The sequence below is a fragment of the Kryptolebias marmoratus genome, linkage group LG6, assembly GCF_001649575.2.
Source record: "Kryptolebias marmoratus isolate JLee-2015 linkage group LG6, ASM164957v2, whole genome shotgun sequence".
Classification (NCBI taxonomy): domain Eukaryota; kingdom Metazoa; phylum Chordata; class Actinopteri; order Cyprinodontiformes; family Rivulidae; genus Kryptolebias; species Kryptolebias marmoratus.
In genome coordinates this window covers 15,221,680-15,241,567 of record NC_051435.1, presented here as the reverse complement: position 1 = coordinate 15,241,567, position 19,888 = coordinate 15,221,680, and the positions used below count along the sequence as shown (strand labels likewise).

The 19,888-nt window shown below is 42.7% G+C and overlaps 2 protein-coding genes across 4 annotated transcripts in view; both read left to right on the top strand.

Annotated features, from left to right (window-relative positions):
- The window catches only part of LOC108232391 (cell surface A33 antigen), a 7,722-nt gene extending 2,035 nt beyond the window's left edge, over positions 1 to 5,687 (top strand). The window contains exons 3-7 of the mRNA XM_017410154.3: positions 466 to 679; positions 1,556 to 1,720; positions 1,806 to 1,922; positions 2,883 to 3,003; positions 3,081 to 5,687. Coding sequence (XP_017265643.1) covers positions 466 to 679; positions 1,556 to 1,720; positions 1,806 to 1,922; positions 2,883 to 3,003; positions 3,081 to 3,516 — 1,053 coding nt within the window. The 3' untranslated portion in view covers positions 3,517 to 5,687. The remainder of the gene's footprint in view (positions 1 to 465; positions 680 to 1,555; positions 1,721 to 1,805; positions 1,923 to 2,882; positions 3,004 to 3,080) is intronic.
- Positions 5,688 to 5,891: 204 nt separating this feature from the next.
- On the top strand, positions 5,892 to 19,161 carry ildr2 (immunoglobulin-like domain containing receptor 2). Of its 3 annotated transcripts, XM_025004684.2 has the most exons (10): positions 5,893 to 6,050; positions 8,873 to 9,202; positions 9,536 to 9,655; positions 13,782 to 13,838; positions 14,966 to 15,112; positions 15,200 to 15,361; positions 15,638 to 15,751; positions 16,343 to 16,538; positions 16,627 to 17,290; positions 18,712 to 19,161. In XM_025004684.2, exons 1-10 carry the CDS (start codon positions 6,011 to 6,013, stop codon positions 18,745 to 18,747), a joined length of 1,866 nt encoding a protein of 621 aa, XP_024860452.1. In that variant the 5' UTR covers positions 5,893 to 6,010; the 3' UTR covers positions 18,748 to 19,161. The 3 variants fall into 3 exon arrangements, with proteins under 3 accessions (XP_024860453.1, XP_024860452.1, XP_017265882.1); XM_025004685.2 differs by lacking the exon at positions 13,782 to 13,838 and having other exon boundaries at positions 5,892 to 6,050; XM_017410393.3 differs by lacking the exon at positions 15,638 to 15,751.
- Positions 19,162 to 19,888: the final 727 nt, after the last annotated feature.

Here is a 19,888-nt window from a genome sequence, read left to right as displayed (position 1 = left end):
ATTGTAGGTCTGTTGTGTTAATACAGTAGGTCAAAAGTAAAATATTACTTGAAATTCACACTTGGGAGGTTGTGCTGAAAAAAATGACTCCAAACATGGCAGGTTAAACCACTTTTAGGGTGAAATATAAAGCAAATTTAAAATAGTCCAAAAAACGTCCAGTTTCACCCTAGACCCCAGAGGGTTAAGACGGCATCAGTCCCCTTCATGCTTGACCCCCACTTGGTCTAGCTGTTAGCTCATCAATCTAGTCACAATGAAACTCTATTTCTCCTAATTGTGGCTGTTCAGAGAGCTATCTGCAACAGGTAAGGTATTATTTCTACAGAAGCCTACTTCAGCTGACTATTAGTCCACACGTCTTTTCAAACCTCTGTTCGTTATCTATAATGCCAGGATTACTAGTAGCCGTTTATTGACTGAATCTTAGTATACTGAGTGTGTATTTTGTGTTTGTTTGTCCAGAAAGGTGTGGCGTCCTTCTTTTTGAATAAGCCCGCTGAGATTTCGCCCTCTTACGAAGGCAGAGCCTCCCTGGAGGTCGACGTCAACGGGGGAACGAGCACACTCCGCTTAACAAAGGTGACCATAAAGGACAGTCGCCATTACCAGTGCAGCGTCAGAATATTCGGAGACGACGAAGGAACAACAGCTGCCACCACTTCCGTTTTGGTCCTGGGTGAGTTAGCACAGCGATAAGGTTTATATCCCCTCAGTCGTCTTCAGTGGTGCAGACGCACACAAACGTTTGGTCAAGATCTCTGCTGCTGTTCAGTCCCAAAGTTCATCAAGACTGGGGTATGGTTTGGAGCACCTTTAACACAATCAGCTGGTTATAACACAAAAATCCGAAGATTAGGAATTAAAAACACGTAGCATAAAACAAAACTGTTTGCAGATGATATTATGGTTTCCACGACAACAAATCCAGTCCCTCTCTGCTCACTGGGAGTTTACCTATCCAGAGATGAAGGAAAAATGACAAACTTAAACACTAGTTAACAAAAAGATTATTAAATATGATAATTAAAGTACAATCTATCAAAGGCCAACATTCATCTTACAACTTTGTCCACTCCTCTAATGTAACAAAAACATTTATTAAACAGGATCTTCCCTTTTTTTTTACATAATGCATTGTCAACATGATAAGCTACTTTCTTTTGCAAGTTGATGGGAAGTACTGTATGTAATTGGAAAGTCAATAAAACTCAAATCAGTGTTTTACAGCAACTAACACTCTGTTGATTCTATGATATAAAATAGTATCATATAGACCATTAATCCAAAAAGGACTAAAGTTATAAATTAGGTTTTCTTTTCCTTAGATATGTAGTTTGCTCTGCTGTTATCAGACATTTGCTCTAGATGTCCTCAGTAACCTCACTTTGACTCCAGACTATATCAGCAGCTCGTTTTTTCTGTTTTCAGCCTAGATTTTGGTTTCTGGAAAGTTTATTCTCAACTCCGATTAGGGTGGAAAATTAAAAAAAAAACATGCACATGCATCTATTGTGATTGTTGTTGTGTTTGAGTCCAACTCTTTCTCTTGCAGAGCCTCCTTCTCCACCAGTCTGCACACTTCAGGGACGATCTGAGTATTTTCACAACGTCACACTGACCTGCGCGTCCGAGGAGGGCTCCCCAAAACCGACCTATCAGTGGACGACCTACAGTGTTGATAACACTCCCAGGCAATTTCCACCCAAGACAACTCAAAGTATGTGTTTTAACCATGAGTTTTAATGTGAAGTGTGTGTTTTTGTCAGGCTTTTTGCATTGTTTTTTTGTTTTGTTTTTTGCAGAGGATGGAGTTTTAGCTCTTTTCAATATAACCAAAGAGACGTCTGGGTTCTTCGTTTGCATATCATCGAATGAAATCGATTCTGCCAGCTGCAACTTCACCTTAGCGGTGATGCCAGGTGAGTCTGTCTACATATTTCCTTCTTTGCAGATGATGAACTCTAAAGTTCTGTGCTTTTAGTTTGTGAAATTTTATCAGTCTGTGTTGTGGAGCAGGATTCGTTTTTAGGTATGTAACACAAAAAACATCATTTTGAGGTATACAAGCTCTTATCAATCTATGAAACGGTCATAAAAGTGAGTATCAACACATAAATATGGGGAAAATGTCAATATCTAAAGGTAGAAATTTACATTTCTTGTAGTTGTAAGTTAGTTTGGAGCTTCATTTTTTATCTTTTATTCATTCTTTCAATATAAAGCAATTTTAGTGTGTTTTATTTAGGCATGAGAGCACAAAAACATACAAAAAGTCAAAATTAGGCAAAAAAAACAAGTGATTATGTTGATGCAGTAAAAGTGTTTATGCTAACCAAAGCTAACTCTAATTAGCTTACTTATACCCAGTCAGGAATATCGCTATTTAATAATACACAAGATCTAAAGTTTAAAATAGTTTAGGCAAAAAAGTTACAAGAAAGTACTTGTTGTAAAGTTCTCTTTAAATTTAAGCAGGCTAATTTTACTTGTACACAAAAGCAAGGTTTCCTCTGGTTTCTCCCACATTTACAAAATCATAGTGAGATAAATACAGTAAGTATCTGTAAAAATTATTTAAATGTCGTACAGTTTAATACGTCCTGAATAAGTGAAGTAATATAGGTAAAAAGATAAGTATTTATTTTACAGGACAAACCCTAATCCTTGTTCAAAGATGTTGGTTAATATAAACTGATGTTACTAATATTTGAATTTTATTACTCTGACATAACATTTTTGTTGTTTTACATGACTAAGAGATGTTTTTCCTTAACCAGGTGGTATAAATATCCCTGATGTGTTTATTCTTGCTGTAATCAGCTAAATAAAATGAAAACATTGACAGAATGGGTTTGTTTTTTTTCTGTTTTTTACCCCAGGCAGTATGAACCTCGGCTCCACTGCAGGTATCATTGGGGGAGTTCTTGCAGGTCTGGTGGTTCTGGGAATTATCATCTTCTGTTGCTGCCGGAGGAAGAACAAGGACAAACACCCTGAAGAGTATGTGTTGTGTGTCTAAGGTCTTTGTCCAACGTCAACAATTATACTCCTACACTGACTGCTTGTTTGTGTTGTAGTTCTCCTGGAGATGTGATGTTTTATGACAAAGATGGCCCGGAAGCCGGAGACCAGTACTCGGATGACAAGTCGAACAGTGAGGAAAAACAGGTCAGCAAGTATGAAGACAAAGACGTTCTTCCTCAAAATAAATTCCGTTTACCAGGAATGGGACAAAGGTTAGATGATGATCAGCACAGTTATAACAGCGGCAGAGACAGGCATGAAGAGAAGGGGAGTGATGTCGATTCTCAGCGTTACAGGGAAGACCAGCAAGATCGCTACCGTGGAAGTCGCGACCGGCTTGACGATCAGCGGGATCGCTACGGAAGTCACGATCGGCTCGACGATCAGCGGGATCGCTACGGAAGTCGCGATCGGCTCGATGATCGGCAAGACCGTTATGGAGTTAGCCAGGATCACCGTGATTACAGCGACAGTCAATACAGAAATTGATTTGAACAGTTATGAGTTACTGAAACTGTTTTGGAAGTTGGAAAATGTTTCAGTCGTAGCTACCGGCAGGGCTTACAGTTAGATTTTAAGGCTCCAGCGTACTCCATGAGAAGTCACGAAGTCGGTTCGCAGACACGTGGTCGTAAGACGTTCGTTTTCACCCACACCTTTCATCGTCCATGAGACACTCGGATCAGAACTCCCAGGAAGCTCCTCCTTCCTCCTGCAGCGTTAAAACAGGTTTCTTCTCACCATCTACTCAACTCTTCTGTCCTTGGACAGATTTTTGCTTCTTTTACCGTGACCAGACATGTTTATTAAACCGACAGAGACAGTACACACCGTTTGGCATTTACAAATATGACGGTGCACAATAATGAGTGAATGTAGGGAGTGTGTCCCTATGCTGCCTGGCCCGAGACGCACTTCCTCCCGGCCACCACAGCCAGGAAGAACCGCCTGTGTCTCTATGATCTTTTTAAGCTCATAGGCTTCTAAGTTTTGATGGAACAGTTGTAAAAACGGCTGTATTTTCTAACAGCCTCCAGCTGGTTCTCAACGAAACAGTCGAAGCTAAATGACTCCATTAAAGCTCATCTTCTCAACTTTTGACCAATCACAACACCTGTGCAAAAACGTTCAGCCAGGGCCTTGTGTCGGGAAGGGGCGGACTAAGCCGCTATGCGAACAAAAATGATGCAAATTTCCTCACGCGACCACAGAGCCGACTTTGTGACTTCTCATGGAGGATGGAAAGGCCTTCACTTTACCCACAGTGGTTCTCAAACTTTTTGTGCCGTGTCCCCTTCTTGAAGGAGAAAGAAAATGTGACTTGGCTGTGAGAGCAGCTTTTTCTCCCCTTGACTTAGTCTGACAGTTTGATTTAAAGAAACACCTCCTCTGGACAGCAAACATTTCCATGAAAAAGATAAAAACTATTCCTTCGCCAGCTGACCAGTAAGGAGGGGATCAACTCTCCACACTGCCCAACATTTCGCCGATCTTTTCTGGCCCGTCACAAAAACAAGTCCAAGTGGCAAAAAAAAAAAGCCCTAAAACTTAAAATAAAATGAAAACAGAAACAGGAGCGGTCACCCTCCCACAGTTTGAGAACCACTGTTTACTCAAAAAGTTGACATGTTTCTATAAGAAATTGTGACTCTTAACATAAACTAAATATTTTTGCATAATTATGTAAGAAAATTTTAATGATTCTTGACACTTCAGCTTTAAATTTTATCGTTTTTCTTCATTTTTTAACAGTATAGTTTGTGATTCAAGCGATTTTGGTTTGCAAAGTTTAAATAACAAAAAACAAAACCTACAACTAGTTGATCATGTCTTGCATTTTAAACTAAACGCCTTCAGGCTTTGGACTGTAAATTCATTTCAAGAAACTGATCAGGATCAGAATTCAAAATAACAATGTTGTTGCAGCTTTTTTTTTGTCATATAAATATATTTCTGACAATGCTTTTAAAGTCCAAATCTTTTGAATTGCGCTTCAGTGGAAAAGCTATGAACAATTAATATCTTACCTGTTGTAGATAGCTCTTTGAATGATCTGGGTTAGAACTTAATTCTGATCAGATTACCAAATTATCAGCTAGACTGAGTGGAGCACAGTGGACGGCTGCCGTCTTAAAGCAACTCAAGTCCCAAATATTTCACAGAGATTCACGCAAACGCTGTTTTATAGACATTTACATTGCTGTTAATTTTCCAGTGTATGGTTATTTGCAAGCATAAATCGCAGCAGCAGCTGGCTGTAGCACTTTGGATGCAGCTGGGGGCATTTTTGACAGAAATATTATATTATTTCTGCCTGAATAACCTTAACAATATAAAAGTTTATAAAATAGTATCTTCATGAAGGGATCAAAGTTGTGATGGCAGCAATTCACCAGATAGTCTAAAATTCTATTTTTGGTCTGAATTAAACGCTCTTTCTCCAAACTGAAGCCGCTCATAGAGCTATCTACAACAGGTAAGATATTGACTGCTCATAAGCTTTGTGCAGAACCCCGCTTTAAAAGTTCAGAAAAGTCTCTTTAAATGGGGCGTTTCTATCATTTTAACGGTTTTTTGTGTTTATTTTTGTGTGCTAAACCTTCTCTGGTGGGTGTAAAAAGTGACTTTTTATATTGATCTTAATAAAGATGATTCAAAGACATCGGGTGAAACCATTTGTGTTTAATAAAACGCCCTAAAACTAACGAGCAGCCTGGATTTTCATCAACAAAACGCCTCGTTTGATAGTGAAACAGATCCTGTTCCGCATATAGGGACATGTCTACCTCTGCAGCTGGACAGAACCCAGAGTAAAACGTGTTGTTTTGGATCGGAACCATGTTCTGGGACCCCCCTGTCGGTGGAGTGGTTCAGTCCCGTTAGACGCAGCCTGACTCCGGTTGGCAGCAGCCGCAGTCGGAGCGGACAAGGAGCAGAAAAACATGCGGAGAAACCACTCTTTCCTGTGAAAACGGACGGCATAATGAACTCTTACCGCTTGGCGATTATGCTGGGAGCGTTAGGTGAGTAAAACCTCCACAGGGGGAAATGTTTCAGACGATTTACCTTCAGGAACAACAGCAGCGCAACAGGTTGACCCCTGAAAGTTCAGCTTGTTATCCCGGAGCTGCTGCTGCTGGCCTCAGACAATCTGCTTTAATTTATCTTTATGAACTCAAATAAGTCAGACTCTGCTTTTACAGCCATGGTTTGCGCCATTTTCCCAAATTTCATAAGGCATTTATTGTTTATGGGACACCCATTGCGCAACTGAGAGTATTATGTCTACTATATCCTCCTGTGCGCATTAATAATAATGTTTTTAAGCTTTTATCACGTCTTATTAAAGGTTTTGGTGTTTTTCTACAAGCAAAAGCAAAAATGCAAGCCATTGCATTGTTTTAGCCTCTCAAAAATAAAAGAATAATGTGTTTATACCAGTAAACATCAAGGTGTTGTTGAGTTTTAGATGAGTCAGATGTGTGTGTTTTTTTGCCATGCAATGATTTGCATTAAAAATAAATGCAGAAATGTACACAATTATTTGTTTAATTTGAACCCAAGTGCATTTCAGCTCCACGGGAGGCTCGAAATTAAGCAGCGATGTGAGCCAAAAGTGCAAAACTGTCCATTTAAGTGGCTGTTTCCAACTTTGGAGTGTTTTGTCAAATAGCAGATAATCTGATATCATCACGAAGGCTACTTTCAGACCTGTCGTTGGCCTTTGTTGGAGCAGTGAGTCAATGTGCAGGAATGCGCAGCGAAGTAAAGGCAGGAAATGTGAGGGCTTTGGAGAGGAAAAAGTCTGAGCGTGCTCAGGAAACATGCGACGTCCAGCAGCAGAGCCGTGACCTGGAATACCTCAGACTGTTACAGTGGGTTAATCTAATCCTGAAATGAGGCCTTCAGTGTGGTGAGGAGAAGGAGGAGGAGGAGGAGGCTGTAACCTGCTCATTAACCTACAGTAAACAATAGTTAACAGGTGAGTTCATCCTGACAGCACACAGGAACCTCCTCACGCCTCAGACTGGAGGCTTTCTTGGAGCTGATCATGGAGTAACGGTTCGGTTTAAATCTCTGCCGGGCCATTGGTCTGTTCCCATCCAGCTGGACGAGGCTGCTCGCTCCTATTGGTTGGGAGCCTCCCCCTTTCAGCTCCTCAACTGGGACAGGAGGGGGGGCGAAGCCCTAACAATGGCCCCCGCTCCATAAAATAAGAAACAAAAGGGAAAGACCACAGCTCCTCCACAGAAGGCATTCAGGGTCTCGCTTAGTCTTTGTTGGAAAGATGCAGAGTTAAAGTGTGCCACGGGAAGATAAAATCCTGGTGATGCTGAACCTGCTGGACCTGTTTCAGGTTACGACAAAGCTTGGAAGACATTAAATTATTAGAAAGAGGAATAATCTAAATCCACTGTAGAGGATTTAAGTGGATGCCAAAGACAAAAAAAATAATAGATTTTTCAAGTTAATCCTAAAAAACACAATCAGCTAGTCCTAAATGTGACCTGGAAACAAACACATGATCTGAAAACGTGCAGAAATTAAAACCGTTGTCTGTTTTGAACCCAGAGTGAGTGCTCCTCTCTCTGACGAGTCCTGAGGAGATGCAGGCCGGTGGGCTTGCTTTTGTTTTGGTTTCCTGTCTTCAGGGAAATGTTTAGATCGAGTTCCTGCCCCACCAAGAGCTAATAAGACCGGCAGAAATTACCCACTGCTTCTCCTCCCTGAATGATGACTCCCCCCGAGCCTCCCCAGCTCTCCCCCCGCCCACTGGAATTTGACCTCCTGACCCCTGTTACCGAGCAGCAGAGGAGCCCCCACACACCTAATCTCTCTTCCTGTCTCTGCTCCTGTTTTGATATGAAGCAATTACAGTTTCTCATGGTGAATCATCAGCGCAGATAACAACGGCTCACAGCTGTTTCTCCCGTAATAAAGCTACAATTTATGTCCTTTCTTTAGTGCTTCTGTCTTCCATCGGTTGCTGGTTTGTTAAACACGCTCAGCTTTGTGATCTGTTGTCTCTGAGGTTAAACTAAACTTTAAAAAGCTGTTTTTAGGCAGAGGTTTCTAAAACCTACAACTAAAGAGCAGTGAGATCCACTCAGCTCTATGACTTAAAGGGAGTGTGTGTGTACCAGTGGCTATGTGTGTGTGTGTGTGTGTGTGTGTACCGGTGGCTATGTGTGTGTGTGTGTGTGTGTGTGTGTACCGGTGGCTATGTGTGTGTGTGTGTGTGTGTGTGTGTACCGGTGGCTATGTGTGTGTGCAAAGATGGTTTTGAGTCATGGCAGGTGTTTATCTATCTGCCTGCTCAGAATTAGTCACGTTAGTGTCACAAACAGGTGGGACACGTTCAGGTGTGTAGTTAAAATCAAGGTGAAAATAAAAAAAAAAACAGTGAGACACAGCAGAGAACCACACGTACTCTCTCGAGTCAAATTTGAATCTCCAGTTAACCCAACTGGACCCTGGAAGTACCTGGGGAGAAAATACAAACTCCACATTAAAGGTCCCACCTGGGATTTGAACCCACGGTGTTCTTGCTGCTGAGAGTTCCCTTAAAATACAATAATTAATGGGAATTTCCAATGTGGGATTAATCTTGGAGAGCAGACTCAGGGAAGATGCTTGGTTTTAATTAATACAGATGATTTTTTTAAGGGCAGACACTAACTTAAAGTTATTTTTATCTTTTAGAATAACATTTGACCAAGAAATCATCAAAGTAAATCTCTCCGAGTCAGTTTAAAGCCATTTATTTGTGATTAATGAAAGCAAAACATTAACATATAAATGTTCCTGCACTCCTTCTGTTTGTCTGCATGTGTGTGTGTGTCAGTGTGTGTGTGCGATGGTGTGCATGTCATAGTGCGGGAGAAGCAGCGGATCAGGATCCTCTTCCAGTCCGTGGTCCTCCCTTGCGAGTACCAGACGCCCTCCAAACAAACGCCGATGGTGCAGTGGTGGTACAAGTCGTACTGTCGGGACCGCACGCGGGACGCCTTCACCCTGCCGGAGCGGCTGGGCGTCAAGGCCTCCGAGCTGGGAGCCACGGCCCACCTGGAGTGCTCCGACAGCAGCCGCACCATCCGGCCCGTCGCCTCGACGCAGGGAACCTCGGTGACGCTGGGAGCTCAGTACAAAGGCCGGGACATTTCCATCGAGAACAGTAACGTCACCGTTCTTCCTCTGCATGACGAACACGTTTGAATTTAGGAGCTGCTGCAGCTGTTTGACCACCTGACGTGAATCACAGCTGACTGCGCTTCCTCTAAATAAGCCTTTTGTGGTTTTACAGTACGCCGATGACTCACTTCTATTCACATGTAAACCCTGAAGTAGCTCGGGTCTTATCACCACAAAACAGGTTTTTATTAAAAGCATTGCTCAGGAGGGGGGGGTCAATAGATGCAGCACCTACATGCTCACATGCTTTCTGACCACGTTGAGCTCCTGGTTGAAACCATACTCAAACATAATCGTGTGTTTTATCTGCTGGCAGAGGCCGATCTTCGCATCGGGGAGCTGCAGTGGGGCGACAGCGGCGTCTACTTCTGTAAAGTCACCATTTCTGACGATGTGGAGGGGACCAACGAGGACAAGATCGAGTTGCTGGTGCTCGGTATGCCTTCCTGCTAAAGTAGCAACAGAAGGTTTTCGTTGTAGTTTTAATTGTTTGCATTTTAAGTTTTTTTTACTGCGTGTGTAAAGGTGTTAGGAAAGTCATCTTCATTGAGCTGCATTCCCACGTGTCTGAGCAGCGGTATCTATGGAAACAGCCGAAACAGCATTTGCCTCTTTACAACAGCCCTGATCCTCCATGACAGACTCTATTGTTTAAGCAGTCGAGGGATGATTTGCACTTCGACTGGAAGGTCTCAAGCCAGCGAGCGACTGAAGGCCTGCATGGGATTATATCTCCAGCTAGACAACAGAGCACGCTTGTGTGTGTTGTGTTTGGTCACTGCGGGGAGTGCTGGTTGCTGGTTAACGATTAAACAGGGCTTCCAAATCCCCATCGAGCAGCTAATATTTTACTGCTAAAGGTCAGAGAAGCACCGTCTACTGTAAACTAGCGGGGCTTTCCAGTGAGAAAATTAGGGAGGCGGTTTTCGTAGATAACAAAAGGTGAGATACACAAGGTCAGGACGGGACTAAATGCTCCTTCAAGTGTGATCTGATGTTGTTCTCCGATCGGTTTTCTTATCCTACCTTAGTCCGACCCGATGCTCATTCATTCATGTCGTCTCCGCTGCACTAATCCGACCCTAAGCAGCTCACAGCGAGAAAAGAGGGGCTTAGGAAGAACTGGCTGCGTTTGAAGTGCTAAACTTTTTAACTTTTCTGCGCCGCTACATTTTTTTTAATGCTCCAAACTTTAAAATTGAATCAGTAGTTCAACGTTTTGTAAATCTTGATAAAGACAGTTCATTGTTAACACTGATTTACTAACAAACACAGGAAGCAAAAAAAGCTACTCGTCAGATTTTTAAGAACTTAAACAAGCAGGCTAAAAGATACTATATAGTGAGCTTAATGTGGTAGTTCAGATTTTTGTGAGAAGTCAGCATCTTACCTGCAGTAGACAGCATTTAGAGCGACTTCGGCGTGAAGAATAATCCCTTCTGTCAGTTTATATTTCATTAAATCAGCCCCACCATCACCTCTGTTAGGAAACACATGGCTGCCGTGTTTAAATGCATCAAATCCAGAGGAACACATCGTTGTGGGCTTGTATCGATAATAATAGTTTGCCTGTTTTCTCACCACAGCAATTAGAAAGTCCGACTGCTTTTCCAACTTCTACCTGGGTGTGGCGTTATTCCCATATCCCAGTTCTGACTTCTGAGCTTACATTGAGAAGGAGGCTCGCAAACTGCTTCTCCGTGTAGCTACGCTACAGACTGAATGCTTTATCTTTATCTTTGGCGCCACAATGAAATGCCGTGTAATTGCCTTGGTGTGTGTGTGTGTGTTTATTTGTCTTCCTGTTACCGAAAATATCTCATGAATCAGATTCTAAAGAAACAATCAGAAAGTCATAATCAAACGTCCATCTACAACTTTTGGATTGAACCCAATGAACCTGAGGCAACACAACAACAGCTGTAACTTAGTCTATTTTACAGATATTGTGCTAAAATTTGGCGTAGTAGTAGCTGAGAGTCATCCCCGACAGATACTTTGAGCTCTAAAAGATGATTTAAACCTTTAGCGTGCAAGAAGTGAGTGATATGCATTCCTTGTGTATAATTTTTGTAAGTTTTTTTTGAAGTTTTCTCAGTTTGGAGCATTTATTTTAGGATTTATTAGCTGACCTGAGCTTCATTTTAACTCAACATCTAAGAAAGTACCAATAAAGCTCTCATCTGACCCCCTGCTTAAAACAGAAAACAATATTTTTTGTACTACAAAGTACAAAACATGAAGGTATTCCTTTGAGTAATAATTTCGGATGTTCCTGAGTGAAATTTTTTATCATTTGTAATTTGTTTCTGGTCACTCTGTCACTTCTCTCTTATCCTCCTCAGTGATTCACCTCCCTTGCACCTCCTCCTTCTCAGAGCCTTAAAGCTCCTTAGGTTACTCACTGTTACAGATGGTATGTAGCTGACTGTGCAAGGCCAAGGTTTTTTTTTTTGTCTTCGCAGCGACAGCTTACTCAGCAACACTTGGTAAGACCTCCGTTGTGCCAGGACTGTTTAGTCTCTGTTTGTAGTCAGACAGATCCTAATCACAGTCTGTTTAGATCTCATAATAAGCACATGGACCAAAAATAAATAAAAAAATACAAAGAACCAGAAACACTTGCAGCTGTGGCTCCGGCTCGATGCTGTCGATGCTTTTTACCTCTTTCTTTTTCACGTGAAGCACAAAAGACACATTGTTTCACTCGTGTGACCCTTTCTGATGAGCTGCCACGTTAAATTGTTGTCCTGGAAATGCTGTGCCCCAGACCTAGATTACTGAATATATGTGCTACAATTAGACTTCCTTGTAAATTAGGGTTTTTTGAAGAGATTTAGGCAACTCAAAAGCTCCAGTTGTGAACATTATATTTTGTTGCAGTCTGTATGGTCTATGTTAAGGAGCCAATCAGCTGTAACATTATAACCCTAACAGATGAAGTGAAAGACATTGATTACTCATTTTAGTGGCATCTTGTACAGGATGTTCCTGAGCTTCAGGGTCAGAATGAATAAAAAGTGGTTCAAGGGGAAAAAAAATGGATAAACTGGCAATGAGGTTATTGGGTAGCTAAAGCTCGCTGATGCATGCAGGGTATAAAGGTTTTGTTGTCCGGTCCGATAGGGCTACTGTAGCTTGAATTACTGATTATGTTAATTCTGGTTCAGATAAAAAGGTGTCAGAATACAGTGCAGTGTGGTTTGGCTCTTGTTCCCCACCAAAAAATACTTGGAGGGGACTTATTAGCTTCAGAACCAGAATGCATCACATTTTCTTTTTCAGCATGTCGTAGAGTCCTTGTATTTGCTCCCCTTGGGAAGACAAAGCTCCAGAATGCCGGCAGCATAATGCTTTGGAGGAAATTCTGCTGGAAAACATTGTGTCTTTGGCTTGTACCTCCTACCTAAATGCTGATACTGACCAATAAGTTAGCTGTAAAAATCTGCCGATTGAATCCAAGCTCTGTTGGGTGTTCAGGATGAACAAGTCAGATGTATTGAACGTCCACTCGGCTGCTTACTGGACTTAAATTATCTGCCACCGATGGTTTTATGCTAAAATCCACAACAAACCCTTAAAAACCCGATGCTGTCTGCGCCTCAACTGGTCAGGGTTGTTAACAGCATCAGTAAAAGGCAAATTATCACAATATTATGGTGTCGAATTCAGTAGTTTCTTCAGATATCAGCTTCAATAACCAAAAATTCAAAATCTGTTCATTTATTGCTTGGAAACCATGAATGTTTGCGCTCAGATTTATACCAGTCCACCCAATAAACGTGAAAACTTTCACCTCGTGGTGGCAGCAAAGGTGAGAAGTCAGGGCGACTCAGTTCAGTCAGACTCAACCTTTAACTTTATCACCACCCCAACTTTATGTAAAACTGTGGAGATAAAGGTGGGGAGGTCTTATACGTCCTATCTGAGCTCCAGCTGTGAGTTAAAGGCAGGTCTGAGTGGCTTATCTAAAGGCGTGTTAAACCCCAAACAGTGACTGGATTGTTTTAAGTGAGGTTTTCTGCTCTGTCACCAAAATGGATGCATAAAAAATTATATATCTCCTTTAAAAATTCAAGTTATTTGATCCTATACATGCTTCTTGACTTGTAAAGACATTCAGACAGCCTGTCGCCCTGTTTTCAGCAAGACATCAGTGATAAAATCCTGCTTGGGTTTCATTTTGTTGGCAGAATTTAGTCAGATTTCACAGCTTTATCATTCTGTCAGACATTTATGTTTGATGAGGAACCGAAACTTTTAATATTGGTTCCATAGAAAAACACTTTATTAAATTAGCAGAATAACAGTAGGTTTATTTTAGCTTTTAATTTGCTTTTGTAGCAGTGAAACACCAAAACGCCTCTATCCTTTTGATGCTTTTTGCTTTGTGTTGGCTCACAGTCAGGGTGATTTAGTAAAATCTTAGTTCCTTTAATCCCTTGAATAGTGCATGCTCATTAATCACCCCTTCTACTACCCGATTTGCTCATTTGCCTGATCTTTTGGGGCTGCTTCCTGCTTCCTGTCGGCCTTCACCTGTGCTCTCCCTCTCTCTGCAGGCAGGACAGGTGAGCAGGACGATCTTCTGCCTGAGTTTGAGCTGCAGATTATGCCAGGTACGGCCAATCAGCTGCATCTTCTCCTCACTGCTCCGCATTTTCCTGCTGATCTAAAGCCTCCCGACTTCCTTTTAATTCTCACTGACCAATCAAAACTCTTTTCACTACGAAACACGCTATCCCCTAACACTTGTTTCTGTTCTCGCCACTTGTGGTTTAAAATCTTTCGAGTTAAGTGGTGGCTTAGAAAATAATTTTTTTTGCGGATTTTGCTTCTCGATCCACCCTGAGGAAGTGTGTTGTTAGTGTTTGGATGCTTTAAAGATGTGATCATGGATAAGAGTCACTCAAATTTCCCCTCGAGATCCCCTGTTTTGTTGCTCTGTTTGGCTACATCATTGGTTCAAATCGCCAGCTTTAGTTAAAATGCAGCAGCTGAGAACAACCTTGGTGTTATTTTGGCTGATCTTTATGTTAGTTACTCAGTTTGGAGTCTGGAGGCCCACAGAGACATAAACACAAGGAGGTGAAACCATGAAAACTGCAAGATTTCAGTATTGGGCTCTTATTATTTTTAAATTCTACCTCTCAAAAGCTTCAAAATGATAGTAGTTTGTTGAAATTTGGCCGTTTATCACCTGGCAACAAGCTAGTTTTGTCTGCAAGAGCGTCAGTTTGAAAACACAATTTTTATTGTCGAGAATGATGTCATTTGGGATCGCAGCTGTATATTTAAAAAGGGGGATCCCCGAGCTTCACAGTGATGCCAAACATTATACGAAGGGATTTCCCTGCGTGGGGTAATAAAAGGTAGATTAGGAAGATTATATGCTATTTTAGTTACTTGTATGGTGTCTTCATGGACTTGTTTTTACACAAATCTCAATTATGGCAAAAATCTATAATTTCACTTTTTTTTGCTCTACAGCTATGCTCATTCAAGCTAATTTTGTCGGCACGGGTCACAATTTTATTTTCATCTTGTTTTATTTTTGTTTTGAACTCTTTTGGATGTGCTTTGTGTTTCATACATCATGTCGAGCTGAAACATTTGGGGGCTCGTCCGGGATTTCAGCTACTTGTGTTTATTATTTATATAGGTTATATTTCTTATCTTCCACCGTGATCTTTAGTTGTGTGTTTCATGTTAACCGTATGAATTTATCTGTGTTTTTGTAACTCAGAATGGGCGTTTGTGGGCTCCGTAGTCCTGGGCAGCATCCTGTTCCTGCTGCTGCTGGGGATCTGCTGGTGCCAGTGTTGTCCTCACTCGTGCTGCTGCTACGTCCGCTGCTGCTGCTGTCCTGATACCTGCTGCTGCCCGCGGCACCGTGAGTCGCATAAGCAATCGAGCGTTTTTTTGTTTCCCAGAAACGGTCAGTCTGCGCGAGGGCATTTATTCTGCTGTTGATCTGCAGTTTACGAGGCGGGGAAGATGGCCAAGAGTCGACAGGCTGCTCAGGTTCCCGTGTATCCGTACTACATTCCTGGCGTGCCGACCGTGGTCCCGCTTGCTCCTTCGACCCATCTGGACCCAAAGATCTCGTCAATCACTTCAACTGAAAATAACCTGAATGGAGGTGAGCTGTAGGTCCTAAACTTTTAACAGCAAGGAAAATAACTTAGTTATCACATTAAGAACTTGTGTTTATACTTGAAAAAGTCCATCTACACTGACTTGACTAACCTTGACTTTATGTGTCGCCCCTCAGTGTGTCTAATACCAGAAACGTCTCATCGTGTCATGTATGTTTGTGAATTAACATGTGAAGCCTGCGTCGCTCCCTCAGCTGTATCTGTGTAAATCATTGCATGTCTTCGTGTGTGTGTGTATGCGTGTGTGTCCGTGTCCACAGTGCGCAGTGGTTACCGACTGACCACGAGCCCGGACCAGGACTCACTGAAAGTCCTGTACTACATAGAGAAGGAGCTGGCTCAGTTTCCGTCCAGCAAGACGGCTTTACTCAAATGTAAGCCTGTGTAGAGAAGACCAGTTTCTGAGCTCTGTGTGGCTGTGTGTTTGTGTTTGTATGTCTCTGTTTAGCGCATAATCTGCGTAAATTAACTAGTGACATAATCCATCTAATCCTAACATTTATCTCACAACATCTAACTGAGTAAAAGGTCGAATGTGTCTCTGTACATCTGAAAATAAGCATCTTTTTCTAATAATCAAATCCTTTTTTGTTGTTGTTGGTTGTTATTAAACTATAATTATTACTGGAAGTAATCTCAGAAATCCTCATGTGGTATTTACTTTTCAAAGTGGGTTTTCACCCTTTATTTTTTTATGTTTTCTGTGGCAACAATAAACACAGAACAAACCTTACTTATAAGTTTGGTCATGAAGTAGTTTGTGAAGCTTCATGCCGTCATCTGTAACCAAGATGTTTCCCAACGAACGCTTCCAAACCTCCTGGAATGACTCCCAGCATTCCTCTCATTCCTCTTCTGTAAAATGCTGCGGAGCTCGACTCTGTAGATGCTGGCTAGTATTTCCCCGCTTCGTTTTGCATCATAAATCCTTCGTGTCATCGCAGCCTTGATGTCTGTCCCAACAGCCAGGAGCTTGTCGGAGCTGAGCTCACTTCACGATGGGGGAAACGCAGACTTTAGAAACAACTATCAGGCGGTGCAGATGAAGGCGCTCCCACCCATCACTGACCAGGAGGACACCCTGAGAGTCCGTCCGCCCGTCCAGAGTCGAACGGCCAGGCGAGACAGAGGCAACCACTCTGACGATGAGCTGGAACGCAGGTGTTTGGGTTTGCTGAATTTGGTAGTCAGGTCATTGCTCTTGGAGTGGAAATGTTTGAGCTAACGGGCTGCTCTTGTTGTGCGCCAGGTGGAATCCCCGCTCAGAACACCTGCAGAGGAAGACGTTGAGCAGAAGAGGACGCACCGGCTCCCTGGACGAGCTGGAGGAATTCGCCCAGTCTTACGCCTCTCGTGGGCGTCGACCCGAGCCTCCGGACGGGCTCTATGAGCGGGACTACAGCCCTCCCAGGCGCTTCTACCGGGACGAGGAGGACGGCTGGGGCCGCCGCAGCCCCTCGCCTCCGCAAAAGAGAAGGGACACGTGGGACAGTGACCGTCCTTCTCGGAAGGCCCTGAGCAAAAGTTACGATGACGGCTTCCTCACCGGCGTGCTGGAGAGGAAGATGAGAGGGCGGGGAGGGGACAGGGGGGCTGGGAGACAAGACGAGGACAGTGACACTCCTTCTAAAGGCAGCTCCAGGGGAAAGGGCAGCGATAGCTACTACAGCCGGTCGCCCTGCAACCGTCCGGACGAGGAGGACTCTTTGCCTCCGTACTCTGAGCGGGAGGCGGAGCGACACCGCAGGGCTGAGCTGACCACGAACCGGTACCGCACCGCGGATCCTCCCCGATCGGAGAGGAGCAGGACCACCGAGGCGGCCATGCGGCCCTTCTCTTACACCCGTCCATATCCGGGAGCGTCCCAGACGCTACAGGGCGGCAGAGAGGAGCGGGACAGGAACCGAAACCTGGTGAGTTACTTGTAGCAGGGACAAGGACTTCCTTCCTCTTCAGCTGTGCAGGAAAAGAGCCTCTGCATCCCGAAATTCACTACAGGAAAAGTCTGATGAAGTTCAATAGTTTTCTTATTGTCACCAAAAAAACAAAACGAAAAACCCTGCTCTGTGTGGGTCTTACTGACAAACATGTTTGTTGTCAAAATATGGGAATACCGTGTATTAAACAATCAAACCAAATGTGACACAAAGCCACCACAAAGACATGCAAAATTACCAGACTGAGATACTAGGCACCAAGACCAGCAGTCAATGCAAAACAGCTATAAAAAAACACAAACTAACCAGAAGTGTACAAAGAAATGAACTCAGAGAGCCAGAATTAAGTGAACATATTATTTTTATATATTCTTACTCCTGCACCAATGAGAATATCAGGAGTTGTGGTGCTGAGGAGGAGAGTAAGGCATGCTGCAGGGTGTGGAGGTCAAATCCCTCCATCCTTCAGTCAGTGTCAACAAAACAAGGTGAGACACACACTGAGATATTTGGGATTGAAAACCACCATAAAGTGATGAAAAGTCTGTGTAAATTAAGCAGTAAATGAAGGAACTGGCCTAAAATGACTAAACGGCAGATCATCTATGAGCCAAAGAGGCACATATTTCCCCCAGTTGGTGTCAAAGATGAGAAGATGTTAGTAAAAGGGTGGATATATAGACTTAAATTCATGAGGCTGACTCAAACAGAGACATCCACTCAGGTCTGTCAGAGCAGCGGGACCCAAACGTTTGTTGCATCAAATCCAAGAGAACATTCCCACGGATGAGTGAAGGAAAAATAAGTTTGTTTTTAGGTTTGCTTGTAGGTAAAAAATAGCTGCGACTGAGTCCAGTGCAGGAAGGATTTTCAAAATAAAACACTGCGGAACAATGTGTAGGAAATATTATAATCATGGCTACTGTTTGTTTTGCTGCCCCCATGTGGTTGAATGAATGATTTTCAGGAGCAAGATTTAAGTGTCACAAGTGGTAGAGTCTGTCCTTACATGAAATTTGTTGACAATAAGAAAAATAGCATTAAACGTATTGTTTTTTTTTATCTTACAGTGTTTTATACGTATTGTTTTTGTCTTATGTGGCTTTTAAACGTGATGGTCTTAACACTGAATTTAGTTTTTACACGATTTAAATTTATTTTCTTTCCTAACAGAAGTTTCTTATGAATGTAAGCTAATTTCTTTTAAAGCATAATGACTTTCCTTGTGACTTCCACAAGTTTCAAAGCTTCCTGAAACTCTAAAACCCTTTTCTGAATCGGTGTTTCAGTCACCGACACGGCTGCTGCATGACTCAAACTCCCGCTCACCCTTCTTCCCTCTCAGCACGGGCATGAACGTGTCTAACATGTGGCCTCTCGGTGTATTTCTCTAACAGAGCGCCGCCCTGAGCAGGGACTCTCTCATAGTGTGACGAGGCGCTCGAGCGACGCTAACAGACGCGCCATCGGCTGCACGAAGGCCGCCTCACCTCGCTGAAATAACCTCACTTAGGAAGGAGCAGAGACATAGCCGTCATGTACAGTCTGTTCGGGTTTGTCCATAAGTTATACTTTTGTATTTGTGTATGTGTCTTACAGACGATATGTGTTTTGTTGAACTTGCTCAGTGTCTTAACATCTGTGCCAAGATGCTTTTTTGTGTTAATATTAATATTTGCCAGAATAGTCCGGTGCAACAGTAAGCAGCCTCCTATTTTCATACTCCTGCCTCAGTTCTCTGCAGCTCAGGTTATTTTTTTTACATTTTGTGTGGACTGCACCTTGAGTTTGTTCTGCAGATCGCTGCACCGCTTAGAAACGTTCCAATAAAAGAAATCCCTCCTGAAGTCTCGGCTTTTTTCACGTGAAGGATTTATTTAATTATTGACGAATTATTGACCTTTTAACTGTTCGTAGTGAATAAAATGTCCTATTGGTGGAATTATTTTACCAATTTCCCCACATAAATGCAACACACTGGTGTATGTGTGACGTATGCTTGCAGTTTCATAATGTGTAACTTTCTAAAAATGTTTTTTATTTTATTTTTGTCTCTCTGTCGTCTCTATGATTTTTAACTTTGTAGCCGAACAAAGTTGAAAGCCGAAAGAAACAAAGCAAAAGAATATTTGGTGTCGTTTTAAAGAAGAGATTAAACATCTGTGCCCAAACTGAAAGGAACTGCATGTTCCTGCTTCCCTCAGATAAAGGAGGAATTGGGAATTTTCCAGGTTAGTGGAGCAGAAAAGCAGTTTGTAAGTTTTAAGGGGTTTTAAGGGCTATTTGGTTTAACAGCACTGGAGTTCTGCTCAGACAGGCCTGTTTTAGGGTCTGTGTCCTCCATAAGAGACGGAAACATCTAAAAGAGTGAATGCTCCTTCAGCGCAATGCCCCCTGGGGAGTGAGCTCCACAACCAGGCTGCTTCACAATAAGAGCTGCTTCACAATAAGAGCTGCTCCACAACCAGGCTGCTTCACAATAAGAGCTGCTCCACAACCTGGCCTCTTCACAATAAGAGCTGCTCCACAACCAGGCTGCTTTACAATAAGAGCTGCTCCAGCCATAGTGGCTGG